General features: G+C 35.0%; 2 protein-coding genes across 3 annotated transcripts in view; one reads left to right on the top strand and one right to left on the bottom strand.

The window, feature by feature from the left end:
* Positions 1-18,447, top strand: part of LOC145285834 (E3 ubiquitin-protein ligase NRDP1-like) — a 275,090-nt gene that overhangs the window by 127,043 nt on the left and 129,600 nt on the right. The window lies entirely within an intron of this gene.
* LOC145286368 (uncharacterized) lies at positions 17,642-18,034 on the bottom strand. The gene has a single exon (XM_080135301.1). It carries the CDS (start codon positions 18,032-18,034, stop codon positions 17,642-17,644), a length of 393 nt encoding a protein of 130 aa, XP_079991427.1.

Here is an 18,447-nt window from a genome sequence, read left to right as displayed (position 1 = left end):
AATCTGTTGCCAAGGCCGCTGGAAAAATGGTGGGATCTTTCTATCGATCCAGTAGATATCTCACTGCTGATGCTATTCTCTATCTATATAAGAGCCAGGTACGTCCAAGGATGGAATACTGTCGCCACATCTGGGCAGGAGCTGCTAGAAAGGACGTCCTGCCTTGATAAGAGTTCAAAATAGACTTTGTATCCTCGTAGGAGATGTCCTTTTCTCTTCCTTGCAACCTCTATCTCACAGAAGAGATATTGCGAGCTTGTCTCTGATGTATCGTTATTTTCATGGAAAGTGTTCAACTGAGCTTCAATCTATGGTCCCCCCTCGCAAAACTTTCACAAGAAACACTCGTCTAGCTGTAAACACTATCAATAATTCCCCCCACTCTTTATCTGTGCCTAAACCTAAACGTAGATTCCATGAACAAAGCTTTTTTATTAGAACTGCATGCCTGTGGAATTGTCTTCCGTTTTCCTGCTTTCCGGCTGACTACAATATGGTTGTCTTCAAGTCTAACGTAAATAAGTTCTTGATGAGCCGGTCCATATAAGTTATCAAATTTACCAAATTTTCATTACTAATGATTATTATATTGTCCAATTTCTACTGTACACTCTTTAACCCTTATCCTTGAGTGGCCTCTTGGCCTTGATAATGTGTTGATACCTATGAAAAAAAAAAAAAAGAAAAGAAAATGTCCAATGTGAACAAGTTCTAATTGAATCGTCCCCCTAAGTAATCCAAGTTACAAAATTCCCACTGTTTACTATGCTAAAATCACAATGACTAATGTATACCTATTAACCCTTATCCTCGAGTGGCCTCTGGGCCTTGATAAGTGTTGACACCCATGTAAAAAAAAAAAAAAAAAAAAAAAAATCTGTTCCATATTCTACATATCAACCTTTTGAGACTATTCAACAATTACATTTTTTTTTTTTTTTTTTTTTTTTTTGTGAATTTTTGAGATCAAGATTAGTTATTTGTATTATTTGGATTCTTCGGACTACTGTTTTGTCATTTTCACAATTCAAGGACTCATACCACAGTGGTTAGAATAATTTTTTTTTGGGGGGGGGGGCAATTGTAAAAGTTACCTTCTCCTGAAGATTGAAGGTTCAAGGTTCAATTTTCAATGTGGGTGACCAAAAAATACAATTGTGAATTACTTAGGCCCTCTATCCAGTCATGGCTGAGAGAACGAGAGCGTGCTACACCCCATGAAGTAAGTAAAGGGTTCCATTTGAAATTCTGTATAGTTGCTCAGAGTTCGACAGAAACGTTCCTGAGTTTGACAAGGTACACCTGAAGAAAGTTGAAGGTTACATCAAACGAAACGTGAAAATGACATTCAAAATGAACACTGTAAAGAAGAATCCAAATAATACAATTAAAAATCATACCGGTAAAGTAATCCATTAGACCAGTTAGCTCTACATGATTTTTTTTTTTTTTTTTTTTTTTTTTGCTTCTGTTTCTCTCACACTAAGAATACTGAAATCCTCTTAGAGGACACAGTAAAAATCGGACAAAGCTTATGCCAAAATAGGTACAGCATATAAAGTGAGAAAGGGAAGACATTTCACAGCTGCTAAACAATTTGCAGATATCTTTGTTTCTTATGGCATATTCACCTTTTTTGGTTGGTTATTTGGCATCAAAACAATACATATTAGAAGTGTTTGCATTGAATACAGGTTGCTATTTTACCCAAAGCCAATGGTTAATACTGGGTTCATACTTTACCCAAGTCATTTCATAACTGAATTGGCATAATGTATTAATATAGTCCATAGTCTGTGATGATATTTGTTAAAGCAATCATGCAGCCCTTGTAAAAAAAAAAAAAGTACCAATAAATTATCTTTTCTTTTTAAATTAAGATTTTCATTCATTTTTCATCAATTGCAAAAAGATAAACATACATTTAATGTCTTTAATTTACATTAGTCTCCTCATAGTCTTGTGCCAGTCTTAGCTAACATTCTAATAGTTTTACATCAATCTACAATCAAATCTTTCTCAAACAAATCTCAAAAACTTGACATAAACCAAGAAACGTCATAAAACCAGAATGTTAACTTTGATCTAAGTATTAAAAAAAAAAAAATCATAGTATTTTTCGTAGAATAATGCAATACTATACTAACACCACTGAAAAATAATCGCATGTCACAGACATTTAAACTAGACTAGGTAAGGCATAAAGAAAGAACACACACAAGAAAGAGTGAAAGAGAGAGAGAGAGGGGGGGGAAAGGAAACCAAAATAGCATATACAAAATGGGGAGGGATGGGCAATCTTGTTACTATGCCAACCAGTTAAATCAAAGATCCAGTCAAAGATCAAAAGAATAAGGAATATAAACAAAAGAAAAAAAAAGGAAAGAGAAAGCATATTTAGATTTGGTATCCAAATTATAAACAAGAACATGAGACTCTATCTGACAATATAAGGATGGAACAAAGTCTTATCTCGGCTCCATATTGTATGAAATATTTCCAAAGTTGTGGAAAACTATTAATCTGATCATGCTGAAATTTTGCATTATAATTATTGGTTGTAAACATGTGCAATGTTGCATGTTTAGTGCGGTGCATAGATGCATGATACTGATGGCAGGCCTGCAATGAGAGAAATATTAAGCTAAAAAAAAAAAAAGAAAAGAGACCACATAAAATGTTAGCTGTCTTCATAGAGTACATACTGAGAAATTAAGCCACTTGAAATTTTACAAAAGTTATGTTCATTCCAGGTGATGACCACCACTACTACTCCAAGGCAGAAGGGGTTAGTTTTGGCCAGAGAGAAAAAAGGGCCTTTGAGACAACCAGCAAAAAGTCGCAGCCTGTGCAGTGGATACACACAAATGCAAGTTCACACCGTTATCAAAGAGCATCACCTCCCAACTTTAAATTTAGAAGAATCGAAATTGAAGTTAAATCGAAATTTTAACCATGACCAAAGTTTTTTCAATGTCATAATTAAAATGCGGGACTTCATTGTTTACGATATGAACCAAGCAGTGAATCTTTACAATTAACAGAATTAAAAGTTCACATTAGAAGTGTGACTTTAACTCTGACCACGACCTTAATCTTTGACCTAGATACATAAAAATTAAATCAGTTCTGAGTTAGACAATGACTGACAGTTTGATAAAGTTTGATGACAATTGGTCAAGCGATGGGATGCTAGGCGGTACACCAGCTAAAAATTAAAAAAAAAAGTCTTTGGTGTGGGAGTAATGATGTATTATCAATACTAGAGTTGGCTGGCAATACAAATTTTATTTTGTTTTATTGTCTCCTATTATATACTTTTTTTTTTATATAGTATTTTCTAAGGAAGCTATTCATTCTCTTTCTTTGGTCTTGCCAGAAGACGTGAGACTGCTTTCTATGAATGATGCTATCGTTTGTGTATCTTGGATCCACTGTTGGTCTGTCCAGGTGGTGTGTGATATAGGTCAACTGTTAACTTGGGGCTGCTAGATCAGTTTTTGTATGCCTCCAGTGGTTCTTATGAATGGGTAGGGAGATTTCAATATCAACCAAAAGGTGTATCTATCAATCTGTTGTCTGGTTAACCCTCCATTACGGCTGCAAGGATGCCTGATCAGCAGAAATTATGTTTTGAGAATAACTGCCCCATCACATTTTCCATCGCTGGTGAGTCAAGTGTCCCATCTTTAAATTTCTACCAACATCTCAAGTTAAAGCCTGCCATCTGTCCTGCTGCAGCAGCGTCATAAGCATATCCATGAACACCTGAGAACTTGGGCAACAACCATCATAGGAGACATAGCCAAGCTTTCAGGCCAACAAGCCTTGGATGGTGGAATCGTGATTGGTTATCTTGGGGAAACTTATTCAGGACTCTCATGCATGTGTACCGCCATGATTTGGGATGTACTGCAGGCTAGGAAGGAAGGGAGACAGTTCAACTCTACTATATTCATTATCTGGATTTATGATTAGTTATTAGTCCACAGCTCATTGTATTATGCCACTATTGCAATAAGGAGTTGTCAATCTGACTCCTTAATTCTTTTATTTAAAGAGTTAACTGTTGATATACGATTTATTTATTTTCGACAATCAACTTAAAATAGTGATCATAAAAGATTTTGTGAAGAATGACTTTTTAATTTTTTATTGGCAATTTTTTTGGGGGGAAGAGGGGGGGGTCCATACCTAAACAGCAAACAACAACAAAAGCAATTGGTGAGAATATCAAACATGTGCTTCTGTTTTTGTGAAATCATTTTTGTTTGAAATTATTATTATTTTTTTTTATTTATTACATTTTCACCCCAAACAAGGCAAATTGCCACTTTGGTGTACTTTAAAAAAAAAAAAAAAAAAAATTCCCCAGCAAGTAGCATTAGAGCATCACAAACAGCAACATCAATAGCATATCTAAAGGAGCATCGTCAGATACTGATTAATCTATTTTATTACTGACATGCTAGTCCCCAACGAGTAGGCAAGATAAGACATTCAAAAACTGCTTGAAAGACCAAATGCTCACAAAAGAACTGCATTCCATCAATGGTTATCATGCAACAATGCGCAGGACAATTGATAGATCGCCAACATATTTTATTCAAGTGTCATCTGATTTCAACAAAGACAAATAACCCTACAAAAAAAAAGATTCCAACAAAGAAATTCAGCATCATTGTTCTCGTGATGAATGCTGTGGACTCTATTACAATGTTACCCATGCAGATATATAAAAAAAAAAAAAGAAATGTAGCTTTAATAAAAGTTAAATTATGTCTTCTACAGTCTTCACATTATAATAAAAAAAGACGCGCCTTTATTTATTTATTTATATATATATATATATATATATATATATATATATATAAGGCGCGATGCTGGTTATGTTGGGCGAACATCCTTGCACCTTTTGACTCGTATAAACCAGCATGTTCCATCAAAGATCAGACAAGGGAGGATGGGGTCTGGTGGTCTCCCTCCTTCTGCAGCCTTGGACTCTGCTATTGGCCAGCATTTGGTTGACAACCCGTGCTGTGCCGATAGATATAAAATAGATTGGTTCGAGGTGCTACATAGAGCGGACTCCAAGAACCATTTAAAGATTTTGGAGTCTGTCTCTATTGCGGTGCGTCAACTTTCTTTGTGCCGGCAAAAAGAAACATCAAACGCATTGTTTCTCTTTGGGGAACTTTTAATCTTTTCTCCCGTTTTTTTTTTTTTTTTTTTTTTTTTTTTTTTCCTCCCTCGTTGTGCCACTATTTTAATCGTTTTTAAACGTTAATAAATTTAAGTTCCCCATTAGAACTCTTTATTTTTCGACACAATATTTTTTTGTATGCTATCGATTTTCTCCTGACGAGATGATAGCCAAAAGAGCTCTCGAGAAACTTCCGCTTACTATTTTTAAAACTATATATATATATATATATATATATATATATATATATATATACACACACACACACACACATACATTCCATTTCGTGTGTAAGGAATTATTGTCAGACTTTTTTGCTTTTTGTGCATTCATTGTGACTTTAATCTAACATAAAAACCAGCCTTTCATTCATAATTCCACGTTTCATTCCGATTTATTTTGCTTAATATTTACCCTGTTATATTTTGTATTCTAATTCCAGAGATACAAATGAAATCTGTGAGTTCCAGAACTCGCTAAACTAAAAAGTTAGCAGCATTATTGCATGTGGTACCAAACTCATTAAGAAGCTTTTGAAACCGCTTATAATCATTTGGAGATATGAAAACGTACAAGATTTCAAAGATACCTTCATAAAACATCTTTTTAGTCACGTGCAAGCGACTCTATAAGTCACTCCGTCGATCGGTTGGTCTGTCCGTAACACTTTTGTGCTTGGCCTTTTTGGTTAAAATCAAAGGTCTGTTGTTAATAGATGCTGTTCTTAGCTTTTTAAGTTTTTCTTGGTCTTTTGGCCAAGATCAAAATGTAATATCTGTTCTTACTACATGCTGTACTTATTGTGATATAAAGTGGGGGGGGGGATCACTTTTCTGTATTAATTTAATGTAAAATGATCACCCACTTTACAACCAGTCAGTCTCAAAGTCAATCAAGTTATTCTCCAGATCATTCAAGTTGTTTTTGAAGGATTCCAGTTATTTTTTAAGCATTTAAGTCATTCTTAAGGTCATTCAATTCATCCTTAAGTTCATTAAAGTCATTCTAAGTCATTTACTTTTTATTTATTTAAATCATTTCAGCCCATTTTTCGGTCCTTTTAGTTTATCTTTAAGAATTTCATGTCAATCCTACATTCACGCATTCATTCATTACACGAGAGCACGCGACTAATGGCTATCAGCCTTGTTAAAAACAAAAGCAATAAGAATATTAGCGATAATTACAGAAGTATCTCTCCTCTTTCCATTCCAGGACAAATTCTTAGCATGGCTTATTCTTAATAGAATCGTTCAGAATCTGGTTGATGGAATTTACCCAGAATACCAATGCAGGTTTCGAGCAGAACAGGGAGTGATCGACATGATTTCACCAGATTGCAGAAAAGGCGAAGAAATAAAATTAAAAAAAAAACTGTCTATGGTATTTGTTGATTTGATAAAAGCCTTCAATACAGCAAGATTCACGTTCTTAATGTTTTTGTATCTGAAACTTGGACCTTCTACCGATCACAGATAAATCAACTTTATACCATAAACAATGCTTTCATTCTATATGTGGCTATACACTTGAAGATAAAGTCCCAAATTATGAACTTCTTGGAAAATGTAAGATTGATGGTATTGAAACATTCTTTATCCAGTCACAGCTTAGATGGTCTGGTCACATCGTGACAATGAGTAATGAACATATACAAAAAATTCTGACAATACATGCAACTAGAGATTGCTCATGAACTTGATATGCCCATGAAACTTCCTCCTTTGAGATTGAAGTTGGTTCAATTAACCTGAAGGTGAATGCAGTTTTGTCTTTTTCAAAAGCAGTTAATGAAGGACTGGCAAACCCTGGCTCCAATACACAGACAAACTTAAACTTTCAGCCCTCGATATTCCAGTTAAATCTTTTGAGGACTTGGCATTCAGTAGGGACAAATGGCGACTAACTTGCCGGGAGGAAATCAAGACTTTTGAAGCAAATCATATCAGCAAAGAAGAACGATTAAGAACCAAGTTACATGCCACGCAAACACCAGCCATCTCCAACAGTCATCACTTGATCTTATTTGCAAATTACTCACTGGACTTAAAGGTCATCTTCGATGTAAACATCAGAATTGATCATAAAACTATCAGACACTCATACTTTGAAAATCGATGAGAGCCCATTATTTATAAATATATATATATATATATATATATATTAGTGGTGGGACGATTAATCGGAATCGTTAATCGTAAGAATCGTGTATTTTGGGAGGTATCGGAATCGGAATCGCATCGTGAAAAAATACCTTAATTTTCCGATTCCTTCATTACGATTCTTTTAGTCTGATGTTGAAAAAAAGAAAAAAAATTCCTGATATTTCTAACCGCAAGAGAGAAATAAAAAGAAACCAAAGAAATTCATTATTAACAGGGCAATGCTTAGTGCCCCTCCCTTACAAGGTTCATTCATTCAGATCTATTGTAATCAAAACTACAAAAGAGTTAACTTGAAAAGAAGTATGCAGGGCTCTACATTGCGAGTAAAAATTAAAAAAAAACGCTTATCTTTTTAGCGATTGTTTTTTTTTACTGACAAATCTTCTAATACTGAATGAAAATGCTTTTTCAACTTATATTTTCTTAAAATAAAACGAGCAAAGTCAAATTATTTAAACAGTAAAATGTTTAATAGAACAATGTACTTTTTTTTCTTTTTTTAAAAGAAGGCTTTTGAAAGAAATATCTCTAAAATGAAATTGATCACGTTGTATTATTTCGCAAAGTTTTGACAGTAGTCGGTTTCTTTTGAAGTTTCAAAAAAATCGACCCCATACCTATCTCTTCCAAACCTAAAGTTATTAAATAACCCCTTCGTTAATTTAAGGGTAATTAATTCAATTCAGTCAAGTTTTTTTTTTTAATTTCATTGAAATAAAATCCATTATATTTTTTTTTTCTCCATAAAGATAAAACCCTGAATTTGATTATATTAAAAGCAGAATAATATAATCTTTTTTCTAGAATTTTAAATTGAAAATTAAAAGTGTTTTGTGCAGTTCTTTGCCAAACGAAAAAGAAATTAATATATATATATTTTAAAAGGTTTTGTAATCAGTTAATTTTTATGTCATTTACGATTAATTAAATTTCATTTTAAAAAGCATTTATAAATAGAATTTTACTAAGGACTTATAGTTGGGTTTGTATTACTGTACACATAGATTCGAAAAAGTTGTCAAAAAACAAATATATAACAAATAAATGTTATCAAAGGCAAGATAAGTTATTTTTCTACCTAACTGGATATATTTTTCGGGTTTTTATTCAATGTAACATGTTTATTCAGCTCGAAAAGCATACAGTGTTTATCGATGTATTGGAAAATTCAAAATGGCGCCCGACACTCTCTTTAACACGGTAAGTTTGGGAAAAGATGTTATAAATAAAAAAAACTATACAAAATACTGCTAGAAACTCGCTCAATGTATGTTACCGTGACATATTTTGATATATATTCGGTGTTTTTTTTAATAGTATTTTGTCTAGTTTATTATTTATAACACCTTTTCCCGAACTTACCATGTTAAAGAGAGTGTCGGGCGCCATTTTGAATTTTCCAATACATCGGTAAACACTGTTTTTCGAGCTGAATAAACATGTTACATTGAATAAAAACAAAAAAAATGTATCCAGTTTGGTAGAAAAGTAACTTATCTTGCCTTTGATAATATTTGTTTGTTATATATTTGTTTTTTGACAACTTTTTCGAATCTATGTATACAATAATACAAACCCGGTTATTTTGTATCTACGGCGCCATGTCACGTGGTATATTGTTTTTTTTTTTTCATTACGCACGTTCATTTATAAATTATTAAATTAAATATTTATCTTTTTTATATTTAATTAGTATATATTTTCTTTCTCTTCCGCTATATTTTTTTTATTTAATTCATTAAATCTGTTAATTATGAGGACCAAAATAATGAATCGTGTGTATTTATTCTCTAATTTTCTTGTTTTTGTTCTGTTATATAAATTCTATTTTATTTGTTTTTTCTCTGAAGGATAAATTCTATTTTCTTTGAGTTTTTTTTCTGTATTCCAATTAAGTAAAATAAATTTTCTCTAGAATAAATTTTGCTAATTTTTCCGTTTAGTTTGCTATATAATAATTTTATTTAATCCAAAACACGATGGTGTAGACATAAAATATCTCTTCCAAAGTTAGGGAACATATTTGGGAACTACCGACCATAAGTATAAAACTACCTGGTATATTTCAAAACAATAAATTCCCTAGGAATCGGAATCGTACTTGGTATCGGAATCGTTAATCAATATTTTCCTGGAATCGGAATCGTATAAAAATTAGGAATCGTCCCAACACTAATATATATATTTTCATACTTGCACATACACACGCTAGCATAGCTTTTTTGTGTTGCCCAGGATTATGGACAATAAAACAGAAGAGTTACAAAAGAAGTAGACGTTATATCTTTTAAACCTTATTATATAATGTTTGTAGATATCTTGAAGTTTTTAACTTAACCAGTGGCACACACAATCACGCCTTTTCTTTAATAAGATCAATAAAAAAAATTTTTTAAATTAAATGCTCTAAATATAGCCCCCCCCCCCGATTTACTGGGTTTTTGTTGAACAAAAACTGATGACAAAAATAAAATTGTCTATATTCTATCAGTCAGTGCTGGAAAACAATATATCAGCTTATGGGTGTGTCTTGTGTAATATCTCACTTTTAGGTGGACACCAACACTCACAGTCCATTTAATCTATGTATCTATAAAAGTGAGAATGTGTGGATATGCGTGAGGACAACTCTTAACCTATATACTCAACAGATTTTTGAGCTACAGACTTAAAATTTAGTATATAGAGTATTCAGACATGTAGGAAATTTTTTAATCGTTTTCATCTGAAAAAAATGGCTAAGGGATTATAATTGAAAAAAAATGTTTGGAGTTCATCGGATTGTTTCACAAATGCGCATATATGAATGGTTCCCATGACAGATCCCTTATGTTAAGAATAAGTAGGTTTTTTTTTTTTTTTTTTTTTTTTTTTTTTTTTTTTTTTACAGTGATCACCACTTATCAAGGCCCGGAAGCCACTCGGGGATAAGGGTTATTGCAAGTACATTACGTTAGTGTGGAGATTTGATGAAGTGTTTACTTAAGGGGGGGACGGTTCATTAGGAATTTGTTAACGTTGGACTTGAAGACATCCAAGTTGTAGTCCGGTGGGAAGCAGGCAGACGGAACAGAGTTCCACAGGCGTGCAGTTCTAAGAAAGAAGCTTTGTTCATGGAATCCACGTTTTGATTTAGGCACAGATATAGAGTGGGGGAAATTTTTCACAGTGGATTCAGCTAGACGGGTGTTTTTCGTGAAGGATTGGCGAGGGGGGACCAGAGATTGGAGTTCAGACGAGCACCTGCCATGGAAATAACGATAAAACAAGGATAGGCTCACAACGTCTCTTCTGTGGGAGAGAGGTTGCAGGGTAGAGAAAAGGGCATCCCCCACTAAGCCACGAAGTCTATTTTGTATTCTGTCAAGGCAGAATAGGCTGTTTTTAGCAGCTCCTGCCCAGATATGGCAGCAGTATTCCATCCTTGGACGTACTTGGCTTTTATATAGATAGAGAATTGCATCAGTAGTGAGATATCTTTTGGAGCGGTAGAAGGATCCCACCATCTTTCCAGCGACCTTGGCAACAGATTTGATGTACGTGTTCCATTTCAGATCAGGAGTAAAGGTCAAATCCAGAAGCTTGTCAAAACACGGGGCCTCATCCAGACGAGAGCCATCCATCCCAATTGATGCCAGATGGGGATCAGAGCATTGATGATGTAAGGATAGGAGTTTGGTTTTGGATGCATTAAAGGTAACCAGCCACATCTTCCCCCACTGAACCATGCGCTCGAGATCAGAGGAGAGAGAATCAGAGAGAACTTTGTCATTTACAGCCTTTGATGTGTTGCCGTAGATGGTCGTGTCATCAGCATAGATGTCAACGAATGATTTAAGTATGTGTTTAGGGAGGTCATTGATGTAGATCAGGAAGAGAGTTGGGCCCATGATTGACCTCTGAGAGACTCCAGCATTTATATTGCAGGCTTCCGATTTTTGTCCATCTACCACTACTCTTATGAGCCTATCAGAGAGAAATGATTTAATGATTGAGAAAACATTTCCAGACTTTTTTAAAGATCGAGTCAAGCTGGCTTAATGCTTATCGTACGTGACTTAAGGTTTTAGTTTTGATCTCCGCTAGAGTTTTTTTTTTTTTTACTTACAAGAAATGAACTATTTAGAAAAGAACATAATACTTGCATGCTCTCTTTCCCTTATTTTTTTTTTTTAACTTCATTTTTTTTTTTTTTAAGACTTTAACATTATGTTTAATACCTACGGTATTTCTGTTTATAATAAATAAGAATTCTGCATTAATTAAAATATAATATTTATGCATATTTTACGACCGAGCCATGCCAGGTGACCTGCTAGTGTTATATAAAAACTTGGAAAAATTGAGTGCTACAAATATTAAAAAAAAAATTTATGCCGCAATACATGACACGTAAATAAAAGAGCTGAAGTTCATTACATTTGGTAACTAAATCATCGTCTTTAGATTATTTTAATCTAAATTTTAAAATTTTATTCTGTCATATTTTAAAACTAGCGGGGGTACCCGGCGTTGCCCGAGTGTTTATTTCCGGGACGGGGAGGGGGTAGTTTTAAAAAATGTTATGGTAGGTAAGTAGGAAGGATCAAACCCGGAGTCATGAGTAAAAGTAGGAAAATAAAGTGTGAAAGAAACAAAAAAAAAAAACATCTGCAACGTTAACAGTTCGGCCACCAAGAAAAGTCCATTCCAGTTGTTTAGGAAAAAAAAAACAAAAAAAAAAACGACTACGGTAGGTCGGCGCGAACGTGAAAATATAATGTGGATTGTCCAGCATGCTAACCACTACGCCACAGAGCACTGCAGCTTACTTTAGTGATTTTAAATAACTTCACATGAAAGAACTACGAAGCCAAACCGGTGTTCTCTTCTCAACTGTTCCTTGTGAACGATCCCCAAACGGTGTTAAGTGGTGGCAGGGGGAGGAGGAATTTATTAGAGAGAAAATATTTTACCACTTCCATTGATCTTAACCGATTTTGGCCGTGACTTCTCCGCAGAAAAAGTATAGAAATCTAAGATTATCGAGGAATTTGAGAAATAATAAGCCTATAACACACCTCAGATATTGTTTTGCCGTTTGTGCATATTATATTTGCATGAAATATCTTGATTTTTAATCCTATTAATGTCAAAATCAGACGGGAAAAAATGAGTTCATTTTATTTATATAGAGATGAAGTCATAAATGGATATAAAGAAAAACACAAAATGTGAAATTGTAGGGGGGGAAAAAACAGAATTCCATAAAAATGAGCGGATAAAACCTCGATTTATTATTTTCAACTGACAATTGACCAAATCTACTTTAAGTTATAAGATATTATAAATATAAGTTTACGAATTAAAGCATTTACATTTCTTTAGATTTTATGTTGGGATATTTACTGGCTTGGTAGAAAGGTTAATATATTAATAGTTTGGTTTCTTCCACTACCGAACATTGGCATTAATTTAAATGACTTGTTTCACATATGAATAGAACGGCTTTGGAACCTTGAAAACATGAGACAGTGATTAACAAAAGAGATGGGGAAGGGGGAGAGGAAGAAGAGAGAAAAAAGTTTTCTCTGATTCCCTCAATCAAGAACATGTCTTAAATATGTATAAACAATAAAACAACATACACCAATATGCACTTGTTCAGGCTATAACCTTGGGGGAGGGGAGTTGGCGCCTATCGATGTGACACAATCCTATGTTGTTGCATATCAGGTTAAACGAGTTTCAGCTTCCTCAGTCACAATAGCAATCTGTTCTTCACCAACGAAGGCCATAGAAGCCAGGTTTTCATTTGACCACCCTATCTTATTTTCACTTTTTGGTTTGAGGTTTCAGAATTGGAACATATGGGTCATAATGAAGCAAATTTTCCAACCAAAAAAGTCGATTTCTGATGAAGCTTTCTGTGATTGGAGTAATTTTTTTTTTTTTTTACTTGAGTTCACCCCTAACAAGGAATATCGCCACTTGGACGTAAAGAGTAACATGATATTGTTTTAAGGAGGAAAGAGTAATATGATATTGTTTTACGTTACATTAAAACTTCTGCATATCAGTACAGTCAGGGAAGCGGGTAACGGGAAGGGAATTTTAAAGTCTAGCTGTTCGAGGGAAAAAAAACTATTAGAGTAGACAGCTTTCTGGCATTTAAGGGCCTCAACAGTGAAGGGGTAAGATTTTGTTGCTAAGCGAGTTTGTCGGGGATATGTACGAGTAGGGGGCACAAGTGCAAGGTGTCATCAGAACAGATTCCATTAAAATACTTGTAAAACAGGCACACAGGTGCAATATTGCGGCAATGAGGCAAGGGTTGGAGTTTAGTTAACAAAGTGGGATATATTAGATTGGAAACTATTTTTGGACCCTATCCAAGAGGGAAAGGTTAGTGGTGGATGCACCAGCCCAGATGTGGCAACAACATTCTATGCATGGGCGAATGGTGGCCTTATAGAAATGCAGGATACTTTCAGGTGTGAGTAGTTTTCTAGCTCGATAGAGGGAACCTACCTTCTTTGCAGCAGCCTTCACAATATCTTCCATGTATTTATTCCAGTTCATATTGCTCATGAATGTTACACTGAGAAGTTTGAAGGAAGAATTCTCGAGTAGGGTGTTATTTGTCATGAATATAAGCGGTTGGAGAGGTGTCTTGTAATTGGTTAAGGAGAGCAGCTTATTCTTACTAGCATTAAATGTTGCCATCCATTTGCAGCCCCAGTCCACCATGGTCTGGATGTCATTTTTTAACGATTCTGCCATTGTCTTAGATTTATGTACATCTGTTCTTTCCTTGTGCATGTTATAGACCGTATCATCAGCAAATATACTCATCTTGGACACAATATTATCAGGGAGGTCGTTTATGAATATCAGGGCTAGGATGCTCTGAATATAGACTCAAAATTATGATCATCAGCACTGTAATCAGTTGCATTAGCCATTACACTAAAAATAATCCGTCTGAAATTACACATTCAAAATAAGAAACATTGTGTGTGTGTATATATATATATATATATATATATATATATATATATATATAATGTATATACTTTGTTGGTCACTCTACCTTCCCTCTCTATTAGTGGCCTGGCAAGGCAACAAGGGAGACAACCAAGCAAAAAAAAAAAAATGCTAAAAGTTCATTCCAAAGTAGAGCTGGCTTGCCATGACACTATCTATATATACAAATGTAGGCAAATTTGGGGCATATTTTATTGGTTTGAAAATATAGGTTCTAAAATTTTAACCGTAGAGTAGTATTATAATCTTCAAAAAACCTGCAAATTCTCATCTAGTTTGGCCTGTAGAACCAAAGATATGAGCACTTCAGTATTCGGTTTGGCTCTGTGTGTATACATATATAATTTCCCCAAAAGTCTCTGGCCTTGGAGGGGAGACTAAATTTTGCTGCTATGGTTTCAAATGATCTGAAGCAGCAGCAAGGGGAAACTTGATTCCAAATATTTCTCATATTTTTCGTTTATCTTATCTTATGGCCATATCATCATTTTCTCACTGGCAACCATCAATGGGGGACACACACGGGCCCACAAGTAGAAAAACAAAGTACAATACAAGACACAGATGCTGCATATATATATATATATATATCGGTTGGAATCTGGGTGTGTGTGAAACTGACCCCTTCTCACAGAGATCTGCATTTATATTTACTGTCGACAGCATCTCCATCAGGTAGTTGATTAATTCCTCTCTGTGTTCAAGGGCTCTTGATCTGGTTTAAACCATGATCCACGTTCAGTGGCATTGAAACTCCAGCTGCCCACCTCGGAGTTCAGGCCTCAACTCATTAAGCATACGACTGACTGACCCCCCCCCCTTGTCAAGTATCATTTCTATCATTTGATTCTTAGTCAATTGTTCAGTCCTTTCACTATCACTATTTGTCACACCCTAATTTAAACCCTACCCTTATTTCTCTTTATTTGTGTTAAGAACAAATTCCTATCCATTGTCTATTAAGTTCTTTTCTTACTCGCTAAACCTACTTCCTTTTGTGATCTATCCTGTGTTCTTTTCCTACCTCTTCAGAACTCAAAGACCCCAGGACTCTGAACAAATGTCAGGTAGCTGTTATCATAATTATGATTAAATTTAATATGTATATAAAAGTGACTTTGTCTGAGGAACGATCTCTACCAAACTACTCTTTCAATTTTTGGTGTACAGATTTGAAACTTGATATCTAGGGGATTTAGACTTGTGGAACAAATTAAATTTGATTTTTAGTTGGTAAAAATAGCTGCTAAAAGGTTAAGATTTAACAAAATTGGAACTTGGTAGGCATAAATCGACTAAATGTGTTACCTCTATGTATGTACAAATATGCAGTTATACCATTAACAAGATTAATTTTTATATGCATATGAATTTAGCTCTAATGGTAATGAATAATGCTAGAGAGGTTTGGTTTTTATTCACTTTTATTTCAACCTACAAAATTGAAACTTTGCATATTACTTATGTACAAACTTCTTTTCCTATTGTCTTTGTTTACTTGACTCCCCACAAGAACAGAGTTCGACACAAGGTCTGTTTTTAATGTGGGGAAAGGACACTTTATATTGGGACAAAAAATAAAAATGGCCTCCGTCTACAAGGATTTCTTTCATTGAGTGAAGACAGAAGATAAAGTGTAGTAACCAGAGACTATCCTTTGCTCCTAGCCTAAAAGCAAAGGAACCTTAAATTCAATTTCAACCTATCTTTTTTCTTTCACTGCTAAAATTTCAAATTTTACTTTTTGTCATAGTTGATGAAATCTTGCATTTATTAAAGAAAAGGCTGTTTTTTTTTTGTTTTGTTTTTTTAAATTCATATAAAATATGCAATTATTTTACCAAAATCATATTTTGTTCGGTTGCATATATTAAAAATACCTTATTTAAATGACAAAGGTTGAGTAGTTTACAGCAACTTAATAATTGGAGTGATATGATCAACTTTTTAGCTATAATTGACATGTGTGTGTGTGTATAATATAACTAAAACGTTCACGGGGAGCATGAGTTAAAACAAATACATTGAGAGCATTGCCAAAGCTGCTGTGAAAAAGGTGGGCTCTCTACCGTGCTAGAAAGCTACATATGCCTGAATGTATCCTGAACCTCTAAAAGGCCACCATTCGCCCATGTATGGAGTACTACTGTCACATTTGGGCTGGTGCATCAGTTTCTCATTCCTAGACAGGGTTAAAAAAAAGTCGCCAACCTGATAGGTCCTGAATTGTCATTTAAGCTTCAACCTCTGTCCCATCGATGAAATGTTGCATCCCTCTGCCTGTTCTACAAGTATTTTAATGGTGAATGCTCTGACGAACTACAAGCACTTGTACCCCGTCAACGTAAATACTCCCGACAAACCTGACAGGCAGCTAAATCCCACCCCTGCACAGTAGAGATCCCTAGGTGTAAGAATGCCTTCTACTCCAATAGTTTCTTCCCCAGAACTGCTAGACTTTGGAACCCCTTCCGGGATTCTGCTTTCCCAACTCTACTGACATGCAGAAGTTCAAGTGTAATGTGAACAGGCATCTTGCTATTCATCTCCCTTCATAATATCCCTGCAAATTATGCACCCTACTTTTAAGTGGCACTGTGCCTTGTTTGGGGTGAAAATTGTATTAAAAAAATAAAATGCTATAATATTTTTTTAATACTACAGACAATAGTGCTTCATCCTTTCAGGAATCATCTGTGCTGAGATTAACGATTACCACTGGTCAGGAGATTGAACCCGACCACAAAGCCATTTCTGACTCCATTAGCAAGGGACAAATCACTTGACCAAAGGTAACCACGAGAAATATAGTTGAAATTACATTTATATAAAGTGTAAATGTCATTTAAGACGGCAGAAAATGATCAAATGATTTTTAACATCATGAGTTGCGCACTTGAGCTTAAGTGGCTGACTTTTTTCATTTCAACGTAAAGAAATGCTCTACAATAAGAAACAAATTCTTAAAGGGACCAACATAATTATTACCATATATATATATATATATATATATATATATAGTCGGCTCCTACTCGTATCCGAGCATTGGGTCCTGTCGTCAGGTGGGTGGGTGCCTATGTGATACATGGCTGTACAGTCCGATTCTATGGCGGAAGAGCCGCGGACAGTGCTCACAAGGTAGAGTAGGGAGATGGGTTTGCTCTCGCTCCCTTCTCCTTCTTCTCCCAGCCTCTTCCCTTCTCCTTTCCTCCTCAAAGTAAGCACTGCCACGGTGTACAGCATTCTTCTACAAGGAGTGGTTGATGTCAGTTGCTGCCAGAGTGCACTTCAGTTGGTCTTTATAGCACATTTTTGTTGCTCCTCGTGGTCTGGTTCCTTTTGCCAGTTCTCCGAACATAATTCTCTTGGGAAGTCTTGAATTTTGCATTCTGTGGACGTGGCCTGTCCAGCGGAGACGGTGGCGGATAATAGTGGCCTCAACACTTGTCATTTTGGCACGTTCCAGTACCTCAGAGTTGGAGGTATTGCTCTGCCAAGGTATTTTCATAATTTGCCTTAATTTTGTTTGTTGGAAGCGTTCCAGATGTTTTATTTCACTTCTGTATAGTGTCCATGTTTCACAGGCGTACAGGAGCGTGGAGAGGACAACTGCCCGGAACACCATTATCTTTGTGGTCATCGTAAGTGCGTGGTTGTTAAATATGCAGCAGTTGAGTCGTCCAAAAATGGAATGGGCTGTATGTAGATGACATATATATATATATATATATATATATATATATATATATATAATGTCATCCACATACAGTTTCACAGTGCAGCTAGATAAGCAATTACCAATCGCCGAAACGACAGTCGGAGCTTCTAACTATTGCGCTATGCGGGCAGTGAGTTAACAATGTTTTGACATTGTCCAAATAACCTAAGCTCAAGTGTTTACACAAAGAACATCGCTTAATATACTAATGGTAATTTGTATATCACTTCCCAAATGCTCAACCTAAGATAGGGAGCATTATACACACACACAGATATGCAAAGGTTGGTGGTGCAGAGCTTGTCTAACATCATCGATTTATGAACTTTCTTAGC

The sequence above is a fragment of the Euprymna scolopes genome, chromosome 10 (genome assembly GCF_053919585.1).
Source record: "Euprymna scolopes isolate OS-2025 chromosome 10, ASM5391958v1, whole genome shotgun sequence".
Lineage (NCBI taxonomy): Eukaryota > Metazoa > Mollusca > Cephalopoda > Sepiida > Sepiolidae > Euprymna > Euprymna scolopes.
Note: the sequence above shows the minus strand (reverse complement) of the source record. Positions and strands in the feature narration are given on the sequence as shown.

Coding starts and splice junctions, on each gene's coding strand:
- LOC145286368 (XM_080135301.1), bottom strand. CDS start 18,034: ATGACCACAAAGATAATGGTGTTCCGGGCAGTTGTCCTCTCCACGCTC.